Source organism: Chrysochloris asiatica, unplaced genomic scaffold (genome assembly GCF_000296735.1).
Source record: "Chrysochloris asiatica unplaced genomic scaffold, ChrAsi1.0 scaffold00085, whole genome shotgun sequence".
Lineage (NCBI taxonomy): Eukaryota > Metazoa > Chordata > Mammalia > Afrosoricida > Chrysochloridae > Chrysochloris > Chrysochloris asiatica.
The window spans coordinates 921,098-934,372 of record NW_006408603.1 but is presented as its reverse complement, the minus strand read 5'-3'; the positions used below and the strand labels follow the sequence as shown (position 1 = coordinate 934,372).

At 32.6% G+C, this 13,275-nt stretch overlaps 1 protein-coding gene across 1 annotated transcript in view; it reads left to right on the top strand.

The window, feature by feature from the left end:
* The window catches only part of SYCP1 (synaptonemal complex protein 1), a 152,924-nt gene that overhangs the window by 70,210 nt on the left and 69,439 nt on the right, over positions 1-13,275 (top strand). The window contains exons 16-20 of the mRNA XM_006865869.1: positions 6,342-6,446; positions 7,268-7,371; positions 9,390-9,507; positions 10,247-10,317; positions 12,585-12,666. Of these exons, the coding sequence (XP_006865931.1) occupies positions 6,342-6,446; positions 7,268-7,371; positions 9,390-9,507; positions 10,247-10,317; positions 12,585-12,666 (480 nt within the window). The remainder of the gene's footprint in view (positions 1-6,341; positions 6,447-7,267; positions 7,372-9,389; positions 9,508-10,246; positions 10,318-12,584; positions 12,667-13,275) is intronic.

Genomic DNA, 13,275 nt, shown 5'->3' with positions numbered 1-13,275 from the left:
GTTTTTTCCATCTCTTTGAAGAATGTCGTTGGAATCTGGATTGGGATTGCATTATATGTGTAAGTTACTTTGGGCAGTATTGACATTTTTACAATGTTAAGTCTTCCTATCCACCAGCATGGTACATTCTTCCATTTATGTAGGTCTCTTTTGGTTTCTTGTAGTAGTGTTTTGTAGTTTTCTTTGTATAGGTCCCTTGTTTCTCTGGTTACATTTATTCCTAGATGTTTTATCTTTTGGGTGGTAATTGTAAACTGTATTGCTTTCCTAATGTCCTTTACGGTGCTGTTGTTTTTGGTATAGAGGAATCCAACTGATTTTTTTATGTTGATCTTATATCCTGCCACTTTGCTGAGTCTTCCAATGAGGTTTAGTAGGTTTTTTACTGAGTCTTTGGGGTTTTCTATGTATAGGATCATATCTGCAAATAGAGAGAGTTTAACTTCCTCTTTGCCAATTTGGATGCCTTTAATTTCTCTGTCTTGCCGTATATCTCTTGCTAAGACTTCCAGCACAATATTCAATAGGAGTGGTGACAAAGGGCCTCCTTGTCTGGTTCCTGTTTGCAGAGGTAAGACCTTCAGTTTCTCTCCATTGAGAGTAATGTAGGCTGTTAGTTTTGTATATATGCTCTTAATTATGTTGAGGAATTTCCCTTCAATTCTTACTTTGTTGAGTGTTTTTGTCAGGAATGGATGTTGGATTTTGTCAAATGCCTTTTCTGCATCAATCAATATGATCATGTGGTTCTTTTCTTTTTTCTTATTTATATGGTGGATTATGTTGATCATTTTTCTAATGTTGAACCATCCTTGTATCCCTGATATGCTGGATTCTGTTGGCTAGGATTTTGTTGAGATTTTTTACATCTATGTTCATGAGGGATATTGGTCTATAATTTTCTTTCTTAGTGACGTCCTTCCCTGGTCTTGGAATGAGGGTTATGCTTGCTTCATAAAATGTATTAGGAAGTTTTCCATCCTCTATATTCTGGAAAAATTTGAGTAGAATTGATGAAAGCTCTTCCCTGAATGTTTTGTAGAACTCACCAGTAAAGCCATCTGGATCTGGGCTTCTTTTGTTTGGGAGTTTTTTGATGGCCTGATCAATTTCTTCATTAGTTTTGGGGTCTGTTCAGGTTTTCTACTTCACTCTGTAAGTTTAGGTAGGTCATGTTTTTCTAAAAATTAACCTATTCTAATTTTTCAGATTTGTTGTAGTACAACTTTTCATAGTATTCTGTTATTATCCTTTTGATTTCCTTTGATTATGTTGTGACATCGCCCATGTGATTTCTAATGTGTGTTATTTGTGTCTTCCCCCTCTTTTCTTTTGTTAGGTTTGCCATTGGGCTGTCAATTTTGTTAATACTTTCAAAGAACCAGCTCCTTGTCCTGTTGATTCTTTCTATAATTTTTCTCTTTTCTATCTCATTTATTTCTGCTCTATTCTTTATTATTTCTTTTCATTTGGTGGCTGTAAGTTTCTTTGTTGGTCTGTTTCTAATTGTTGTAGATGCTGTGTTAATGTGTTTATTTTCATTCTTTCTTCTTTTTGGATGTGTGTGTTTATTACAATAAATTGTCCTCTCAGCACTGCTTTCGCCATCTCCCAAAGATTTTGGAATGTTGTGTTTTCATTCTCATTTGTTTCTAGCAACTTTGTGAGTTCATGTTTTATTTCCTTTACTACTCCAGTCGCTTTTCAGCAGGGTGTTATTCAGTACCATGTATTTGACTTTATTTCCTTGGTCTTCCTATTGTTGATTTCTAATTTGATAGCATTGTGGTCAGAGAAGGTGCTATGTAGTATTTTGATATTTGTAAGTTTATGGAGGTTTGTTTTGTGGCCTATTCTGGAGAATGTTCCATGTGCACTGGAAAAGAATGTGTATTGTGCTGTTGCTGGGTTGAATGCTGTGTACATATCTATGAGGTCCAGTTGTCTGATTGTGTTGTTTAGTTCTTTTGTGTCTTTGTCAAGTTTCTTTCTGGTTGTTCTATCCATTTTTGAAAGCGGTGTATTAAAATCACCCACGATTATGGTAGATTCATCTATTTCTTCATATCTGTTAGAGTTTGCGTTATATATTTTGGAGCTCTTTCATTGGGAGCATAGATATTTATTATGGTTATCTCATCATGTTCAATTGTCCCTTAAATCATGAGACTATCTCCATCTTTATTTATTATGCTAGTATTTGCCTTAAAGTTTATTTTATCAGAGATTAATACTGCCATTCCTGTTTGTTTTTTATTGCAATTAGCTTGGTATGTATTTTTCCATCCTTTGACTTTTAATCTGTTTTTGCCTCTGTGTGTGAGATGTGTCTCTTGCAGACAGCATATTGAAGGATCCTGTTTTCTTATCCATTCTGTCACCCTCCATCTCTTCACTGGTACATTTAATTAATTTACATTCAGTGTAATTATTGGTAAGTGTGGATTAACTGCTGCCATTGTGTTTGTTTTTTTGTGGTGTTGCTGCTTTCTTTGTTCTGTGTGTCCTCCTGTGCTGAAACATGCTCTTTGTGTTCTTTCTTGTGAGTTTCCTCATAGTTTTAATGTTTCCATGTTCTTGGATTTTTATTTTCTTGGTATGTTGTGAAGTGTTAATTTTCTTTGAGTTTACCTTATAGTCCATTAACTTTTCCCTCCATTTATTGCAGTCTATTTTATCCTGTAATCTATCTGACCTTATCACCATCTGGATCTCTGTTTTGTGTGTTTACCTTCTTTCACATTGTAATTGTTTTGATCATAGACTGACCTCCCAGATCCTCTGAGTTTATTCTTATAGTTTTGTTCTGTTCTCTACTCTTCCTTCTGTCGATTTAGTTCTGGGAGGTGCTGCCATGTATGTCAATCTTTGGTTGTTGTCTGTTCTTGTTAGTTCTCAGTCCACAGAACTCCCTTTAGGATGTTTGTAGTGCAGGGTTGGCTTTGGCAAAATCCCTTAGCTTCTTTTTATCCTGGAATGTTTTGATTACACCATAGTATTTGATTGATAGATTTGCTAGATAAAAGATTCTTGGTTGACAGTTTTTCTTTCAGGGTCTTATATGTGTCTTCCCATTGCCTTCTTGCTTGCATGGTTTCTGCTGAGAGATCCAAGCTTAATCTGACTTGCTTGCCTTTGTATATAATGCTGCTCTTTTCCTTAGCTGCTTTCAGGATTGTCACCTTATCTTTGATTTTGGAGAGCTTGATTATGATATGTCTTGGTGATTTTCTTTTGGGGTGTAACCTTTCTGGGGTTCATTGAGCTTCTTGAATGTTTATCTTTTCACTTTTCAGGATGTTAGCAAAATTTTTTTCCAGAAGTTCTTCAACTATTTCCTCTGTGGACTTGTGTGATTCTTCTTGCTCTGGAATGCCAATAATTCTTAAATTATTCCTCTTCATGTTGTCCAACATGAATCTTAGACCTTCTTCAGATTTTTAATACATTTTTTTGCTTGCTCTTCTATCTTAGTGGTATTGAGAGATTTTCCTTCCAGCTCACTAGTTCTGGCTTCCGTTTCTTTTATTCTACTCCTTTGACCTTTCAGTGTATTGTCTATTTCTGATGTTCTATTACTGAATAGAACGTAGAATTTGGACCTCTTTCTGTAGGTTTTGAATTGTTTTCAATGCTGTATCTATCTTATCTGATTGTTCTTGTAGCGCTTTCCTGACTTTTCCCTTATTTTTCTCAACTCCACTGTAAAGTGTTTTGAAACAATTTATAATCCTTTTTCTGAATTCCTTCTCAGGCATTTCCAAGGCCTGCCCTTCCAGATTGGAGTCCAGGTCTACCTTTACATCATTTGTCTCAGACATTTTATCTTGTTGCTGGACATGTGCTGATATGGTCATCTGCTTTCGCTTCTTGGACATGTTTAGTGTTTATATTTGGCCTTATTACTCAATTGAGTGTGTGTTTTGCTATTTTTTAAGTTTTCTGATTTCCTCCAGGTGGATATGATCAGGATATAAGCTTCCCTTTTCACTCATTTTATTGCTAAACTCAGAGTAACTTTCACAGGTGTTGTCTGCCTTCCTGGTGTATGGCAGTTGGTATTAGTTCTTGCCTGGATTTTGATGTTTTATAGAGTGTGATTGTAGCTTGACTATATGGTCCCAGTTGTTGTCTCTTCTTGGGTAACATAGGGAGAGAAAGAGTCCCCCAAAGCTAAAAGGGGGAACAAAAAAAGCAAAACAGCAACAGCAAAAAACAAGAAAAAACAAAACAAAAAACCCACAAAACAACAACAACAACAAAAAAACTAGATTGGATACTGTAGTCTATAATTGCAGAAAAGGGAGAGGAGGAAGAGAAGAAAAAAATTTTGTAGCCTAATATTAATATGATTTTAATGTCTTCTTTCATCTTCTTGCCTTCATGGCCTCCTGATAAATTTCAAGATGCCACTGTTGGTTGTTATGCTATACCTCAGGTTTTAATTTTCAGCCTGTTTTGTTTTTAAACTTTCTCCCCCTCTCTACGCCCCTTGTTCTGGCATTTTCTCTGTTAAAAACAGTTCAGGACTGGCTCTTAGGCTGCTGGTCTCTTTAAATGCTAACAGTATCTGTGCACATGTGTGGTAGAGGAGCCCACCAATGGTGTGGGTGTGGGGTGTCCACTTGCTCAGGCACCCTCTCTAGTCACCAGAATGGAGGTACACAAACAGTTTGGGGCCAATGAACAGATATCAAAAAAAAAAAAGCAGAACAAAGCAAAACCGACAAAGTGTATTGTCTTCCTTTGCTCCAAGGTTCCCGCGGTGTTACTCCATGGTGGGTCTTCTCCCCTGCTTGGTCTTGCCGTTTGGTCTCACCCAAGTTGTTGGCTCAGGGCCGTGGAGCCCAGTAGATTCCAAAGTATGAGATTTCCTACTTCTGCTACAAGTTCCATTGTCTTGAACCCGCTTTGCCTGGTATTCTATGGTATTTCTGACGGAGAACTTCACTGTACCTCTAGTCTATCTGCCATCAAGCCCTACCCTCTGTTCTCATTTTCTGTAAAAAATTTTTCCATTGCATTTCTTCTGATTGAATCATTTCTATTGTTCTGGTCTTCAAATTTGTTATCACTTTTCCTTTGTAACCTGCATTTTTTCTTTAGGCTATTTGGTTAATTAAATTTTTTAAGAATGATGAAATTTCCATTTGGTTCTATTTTGCAATTTCTTTGATTATGTTTTCTATATTATCATTCATTGCAAGGATATTTTCCTTTACTATTCAAGCATAATTATAATGTTGTTGTTAAGTGCTGTTGAGTCAATTCCTACCCATAGGGACCCTATATAGGGTTTCTGAGGAGCAGCTGGTGAGCTTGAACCACCAACGTAGCAGTTCAAATGGCTTTGCTGTCTGGTGCATTAATGCATAGTGCCACACCTCCATTAAACTGCTCATCTGATAAAAGTTCTCATATCTTGCTCATACTAGAGTTAGCATATGCTGGATGCCCTTTGCCTTGAGAATGGTCCACGTTTTTATTTCTTTGTATACTTGAGGAATTTTGGATTATATTCAGGACGTTGTGAAGGCTGTGTTGTGTACGGAGTTCTGGTATGGCATTGTAGGATAAAGTGCTGGACTGCAAAGTTGGTGGTTCAAACGCACTAGCCGCTTCATAGAAACCTATACAGGGTAGCTATTAGTTGGAATTGACTTGATGATACTTTTGTGTCACCTATTGTGTCTACTCTGAGTTCTTCTATGAAATTCAGAAAAATGTAATGTTTGGCATTAGCTAAATAATTATCCAGTTAGCTTCAAAGTTAGCTTCTCTCTTGTCTTCCATGCACAGTACTTCAAATTTGAGTGTAATTCAAATATATAGTTGGAATCACTCAATGACAGTAGGTTTTTAGGTTATCATATGCAGAAGGAATTAGACTTCTGTGATGTGTAAGACAGAACAATGACTGTTCATGAAATTGACAGGGAAGCATATTTCAGTGCAATATTAGAAAACACAAGATTGATAGAATAGTGAGACTACCTACTTACTAATAAGTTTGAATGATTTATGTATAAGATAATGTTTGAATTCAGTGATTTTTATGACTGCCAAATATGTAAATTCTATGGTTCTTAGTGTAGCAATTTGTTTATTAAATTTTGTCATCCTATTTAGTTTTTGAATTAATTTAAGAGAGAATTAATTTTTTTTCTTTAAGCAAAAATTAAGATTCATTTTGAATTAAAAAAAAAAATTTAGCCAAAAGGAGAAACTCATAGTTTTTTACACAACTTTTTTGAGTATGTCTAATGCTTTTATTCTTAAGTTTGACTATTTTGAATATGTCTGTGCTTTGGCTCTTAAAATTTATTAATGTTCTTAAATAGGCAGATAACCAAAAGCTTTTAGATGAAAAGAAAGAATTCGAGAAAATTGCTGAAGAATTAAAAGAAACAGAACAAGAATTAACTGGCCTTCTCCAAACCAGAGAGGTTAGATTAAGGATTAATTTTTTTCCTTTTGATGTCTTTGTTAGTAAAGCACAGATTAATAGACTAGATCATGGGGTGGTAGCTATTTACATTGTGAAAGAGTTCTCTACCAAATTTCTTTTAAAAATATGTGTTCTTGCTACCTTTTATATATTAAGGATTGATTAAAAGCATAACTTATCCAAATTGCATCCATAGTGTAGTATGGAAGATAAAGTACAATATTTAAGATTTAAATATTACATATAGTGCTATAATTTATAGTAATTATGTTTTTTTTTTGTCAAATTTCTTAATTAGCACATTTAAATTTAAGTTTTATTAAATTAGGTATATGATAATACTTTTTATAGTACTCATGTTATAATTTGAGCCTCTTTTATTTTAAAACATGTTTCTCATCCATAGAGTATTACATTATAAGTGTGTTTTTAGAATAGTAGGAACAGTTTAATTTTTCAAATGCTACCTGATTTAACTAATTGATTACTATATTTCTCTGTAGTAAGATAACATAATTGAGATTAATTACTTCTTGGGTAAAAGTGTTTTTTTAAAATTTTTTTTATACAGATATGGTTTTACTGGCAAGCTTATTTACTGGCAAGCAAGAAAATTAAGATGAGCATAGAAAAATATTACATTTTTCTATGCTCATTACTTAAAAATTACAATGATTGTGGCAGTAAATACATTTAAAATATTTGGCATCATCTTGCCATGTATTTGCCAAATATATGACTTGATTAGATAGAGTCACCATACCTTTACAATGATAAGATTTGAACATTTGTTATGGTTTTTACATGTTTATTTTACAGAGAGAAGTACATGATTTGAAAATACAATTAAATGCCATTGTAACAAGTGAACAACATTATTCAAGACAGGTTATAGATCTGAAAACTGCGCTTGAAAACGAGAAGTATGTTTTTCATCTATTTAACTAGTTTATGTGTTCAATTCTTAAGTTTTCTGGTAGTAAATCAGGAGCTCTGGTAGCGTAGTGATTACAAATTGGGCTGTGAACTGCAAGGTCAGCAGTTCGAAACTACCAGCTGTTCCGCGGGAGAAAGATGAGGCGTTCTGCTCCCTTAAAGATTTACAGCTTCGGAAACCCTGTACAGAGTCGCTATGAGTCGGAACAGACTCTACGGCACACAGCCACCACCACCTGGTAGTAAATAATAAATTAGTAAGTCATGTTTAATATTTATTTGAATAGGCTTCCAGTTGTATGTATTTTTTTCCTAATTAAAGATCAAAGTAATGTACCAAGTTCATTGTTAAGGGAATTATGTATCATTGACATAGAAATACTACATCACAAAGTAAAACAAAAAAGTACATCACAAAATTGAGAACTGCTTTAAAATGCCAATATTTACTTTTCTTAGACGTATTTTGTTCCTAATAAAAATAATAATTTGTAGTATATTCATGATTTTGGTTGCTTTGCTAAATTATTTCATAGGCTTATATAATAAGCTGGATTTTCAAGATACAAATTCATATTTTACATTGTGCAAATTAAATATTTAGTTGAGTGAATTTCACCTACTCAATAAATTTAATTTATTAAGTTAATAAGGGTTGTGGAGATAATTGTTACGTTATTACTCAGAGAGAAGTAAATCCAAGTAGCTAGTGTAGGGGTGAGCATGATTTTTTTCCCCTTTTGGTTGATTCTTAGTTCTCAGTAAAAATGAGAAGTAATCAATTTACTTTGCATGCTTTCTCTTCTCTTACAGCTCCTGTTCCTTGCTTCTTGTACCCGTACAATGTTGTTACTGTTGTAGTTAAGTGCCATCTAGTCAGTTCTGACTTATAGCGACCTTGTATAGGGTTTCTGATGAATGGCTGGTGAGTTTGAACTGCTGACTTGTGGTTCAAACTGACATTGTGGTCCAGTGCTTATCCTATAGCACCACAACAGGATTCTAATACAATGATATTTTAAAAATATACTTTGGGTAATCTTCACTGGGCATCACTTATTTTAACTAAAATGCTTTAATTAATAAAATCAAAATAGCTCCTTAATGAATAGACTAATTATTTATACTTTACTCTGGTAGCGTAGTGGTTATGAATCAGACTGCGAACCACAAGGTCAGCAGTTCGACACTACCAGCTGCTCTGTGGGAGAAAGATGAGGCTTTGTGCTCCCGTAAAGATTTACAGCCTTGGAAACCCTGTTCAGCATTGCTATGGATCAGAACCCACTCAGTGGCACTTAATAACAACAACAACAACCATAAATTCATTTACATTATCCTTGGCATATTTGCCTTTTAACCAATTATTGTGTAATGAAACACTTTATATATTCTTTGATGAATTTTCCATGTCAGTAAGAGGAGATAATAGGTGTTTTTGAAAATACTCCAAAGAGGCAGATATGTCCTTGCCTTCACTGAAAATCAATCCTGACTACAACCAATAGCAGCACTAACTAATCTCTTTCATTATAGACCCTTTGAGACCTATAAGAAGAGATTAAGTATTGTGGACAGAGATTAAACTGTGGGTCACTTATTTTAACTAAAGTGCTTTAATTTTAAAAAAGTTTATGTCTAATGAACAGAAGTTTGGAACCATTTTGTGAAGAAAAATTATGTAATTATTCTTCAGAATTTTGAAGAAAGTGTAGGGATGTAGGTATGGGATGTAGTGTAGGGTTGAAGCCATGGTATATACAAAGAAATATATAATCTGATACTTGGAAAAGTTTTATTAAGGAAAAATGTCAAACATCTACAAAGTAGGTAGAATAGTGACCCAGCATGAATCTCTCATCTGGCTTCAGAAATTAACTAATGGTTAATTTTATATCCCCATACCGTTTTCCCTTTTCTCTCAGATTGTTTTGAGTTAAATTTGACATATCATTTAATATGGTTGACTGCTTATATTATATGACATCTTTTAAAAAAAAAATAGGCTAAAGACTTCTGAACTAACTGCAAACTGCAATAAGCTTTCCTTAGAAAACAAAGAGCTAGAACGAGAAATGAGTGATGTGATTCTGGAACTCAAGAAACTGCAAGAAGATATTAATGTGAGTTGAAAAAGTTCTAGTAACTTAGTTTTCTGTAAAATTAGGGAGCAGAGATCCTTTCCAATGCAAAAGTCTGATTGTTTTAGAGGTGATACTTTATTTTAGAAGAAAATATGCATATTGATCGTAGGTGATGATGTGAGTACGAGAAGATAGAAGCCATCCATAGTTGATCTAATTTTTATAAAGATTTTTTTTTACAGCAAATGTTTATTGAATACATCATATAAGACATTGTGAAGAATACAATGGTGAATAAAACAGCATCCTTCCTCTTTAGAAGCTTATGAATGATTACAAAATGTAGTAAATAGTCAAATAAGATAAACAGAACAAGATGTCTTTTATGTTAGTGATAGAAAGTGTTACTATTGTTCCCAGGATCATTTTGCTTTGGTGGAAGACTGGGCTTCAGGGAGATTATAGCATTAATTTTGGTGCTAAAAATGAATTACGAGTTCAATAGGGAACAGTGAATGAAAAAACAAAACAAAAACATTTTGTGAAGCCATACAATGTGAACAAAAGGTACGAGGCTCGAAGTGTCACTAGGGAACAGCAAGTAAGACTTATTTAGGCTGGAATGTGGTGTGGGACTTTCCTATTTAAGTAGCCCATTTTCTTTCTTTATATATAATTAAGTGGATTTTATACTGACAGGAAAATGTCTTAAATATTGCTTTCAATTTTATCGTGATGAAACAATAATTAATATAAACAACATTGATTATTTCTTTAGAATAGCAAAAAGCAAGAAGAAAGGATGTTGAAACAAATAGAAAATCTGGAAGAAACAGAAACACAATTAAGGCAAGACTAATGAGTTGGCCTTTTTTGTCTAGCAAAAGATTTTAGTATTTCTTTTCAGTTTAACATATTAATTTAGATTAAACTTATGTTAAATATAGTATAAAGTAAAAAAAAAAAAAGATTTAAATTATTGTTTTGGGATCCTGCTTAAAAATAAAATTGTAATGCCTATTATACTAGTCTTGAAACAATAGTGAGATTAGAAATAGGAACTAATTTAAAATATTGTAATCTTTTAAATTAGTTAATATTTAATTAATAAAATAAACTATATTCTAGGATATTTAAAAGGGAAAGCTTATCACATATAATTACCTCAAATATTTAGTACTCTAATATTTACATTCATTCTATCTTTTTAAAGCATGTATTTGGTCTCATTTGGTCTCATAGTCATGGTTGATGTACCATTTTATATGTGACTCTTCTATTTAATATTATTTAAGCATTATTCATGCTTTTATGTGTTTTAGAATGGTCTATTGTCATACCTCTGTATGAAGTATATGTAACATCGTTTATTTTAAGCATTTATATTTTTGGAACTTTAAGATTTTTTAGTTTTAAATGATGATAAATAGTTTTATAGTAAGCATTTTGGTACATAAAAATGTTTGTATTCTGAATGTGACAGGATAAATTTTAGCCAGTAGATTTTATTTGGTCATATAATTTCTTAGGTTATTTCAGTGACTTTTGATTGTTAAATGGCTTCCAATAAGATAGTATTGCTGATAAACCATATAATACAACCAACTTGTGTGAAAATGCTTACTCTAAAATGTTTTACTTGATACTAGGTATTATTATTGACTTACTGATAATTTTACAGGTAAAAAGAACTCATTTTTTAATGATTTATAATTCTATTTTTGTTAAACTTTAGAAATTTTCATATTTGTTTGCTAGAATTTCTTATTTTAAAATTTCTGCTTGTACCTGTTGCCTATTTATCTTTTGTTATTTCCTTATTGATTTATTTAAGCTTTTAAAACTATAGTAACCCTTTATCTGTTTTATTTACAGCACATATTTCCTCCAATCTGTTGTTTTTATTTAACTTTGGGCAGTTCTTTGACATATAGAAGTTTTTATTTTGTATTAAATCTGACTGCCTTTCTTTTTGTGATTTCTCCCTTTGCTCTTATACTTAGAAATTCCTAGCATGTCTGAAACCAGTCAACTATTTATTCTTTCTTTATTTCTTTTAAGAAAATCAAATTTTGATTGTCTTTTTTAAACAAAATTATTTAAGCTCTCAGTTTACTTCTGAATACAACTCTGGATTGATAGCATGCTTTTTGATATGTAACATGTTGATTTTATTTTCTAAATAATCTGTTTTTTATTTTAAGTTTCCTTTTAAATCATTAGTAATATGGACACATGCTTCCTGTTTTCTATTTGGGGACTTTTGTTTATTCTAAAGTGTTATGTTTTGATTTGTTATGTTTAAGTAAAGAATGTGTTTCTTAAAATTTATTTTAGTATTCCATTAGAGAGTAAATACCCTGGATTCAAGTCCCCCAAGGCCAATTATGCTACATGGTTAAACACTATTCCATGTTTACAGGTTACACTCAACAACAACAAGGGAGATTATAAATAGAAAAATAGCTTCAAGTGTTCATCTGAGACGAAGCACCATTATTTTCATGTGCAACAGACAGGTTTTTAAATTAAAAATATTTTGAAAGGTAATATATGTATACAGTACCAAATTCAAAGGAATAAAGGATACACAATGAAAAAAAAATATAGTTCTTACTATTCAGTGACCCTCCCCAGAAATGTTGTTATTTCTTGTGTAAATTCCATAGGTAGTTTTTATGTACTCAGGATATATGCATGCATAATTTTAGTTATATAATTCTTCATTAAATCACTTGTATTATGTTCTGAATTCATTTCTATAAAAATTATAATTTTCCTTGTATGTAATTTGATGACTAGCTTATGACTAAGAAAACATTAAAGTGAAATCTTGATTTGGGTTGGAGATACGTATTTCTTTCTAGAAATTATCTTTTGAAAAATGACTATAAGGAATGAGATATTTTGTTTTAAAATAATGGTAAAAATTAATTTAAACATAGGAGTGGAAATGTGCCAGTAGACATTATACATGAAAAATTACTGAAAAAGAAGAAGAAGAAGAAGAATCATCTACCTGAACACCAATAACATCAACCATTTCAGAAATCTTCAAAGGGAGAAAATGAAAATACAATTTTTACTACATTGTTACTCTTTCCCATTGCTTTTAGGGATGAACTGGAATCTGTGAAAGAAGAACTAAAAAAGAAAGAAGATGAAGTTAAGTGTAACATGGACAAGAGTGAAGAAAATGTATGTTATATTTAATAATAAATTATATTGCAAATTTTTAAATCATAAAAGGAAATTTATATACCTAAAATCTTAAGTGAAAGATGTTGTTATTGAGTGTCATTGAGCCAGTTCCAACTCATAATGACCTTGTATATAGTTTCCAAAGAGCATTTGGTGAGCTTGAAGTGCGGGCCTTGTAGTTCAAACCAACCTTGGAGTCCAACTCATTAACCAACAGCGCCATACCAGGACTCCAAATGTACTATTATGTAAATAGCTAGTAACCTAGGGATTTTAAGGCTAAAGCCAGTGAGGATGAAATAGAAGAATTCTACCAACTTCTTCAATCTGAAATCGATCAAACATGCAATCAAGATGTATTGATCATTGCTGGTGATTGGAATGCAAAGGTTGTGAGCAAAGAGGAAGGATCAATAATTGGAAAATATGGCCTTGGTGATAGAAATGATGCTGGAGAATGCATGATAGAATTCTGCAAAATCAATGATTTGTTCATTTCAAATACCTTCACTAGACAGCATAAGAGACAACTACTCACATGGACCTCAACAGATGGAATACATAGAAATCAGATTGACTACATCTGCGGAAGAGTCAATGGAAAAG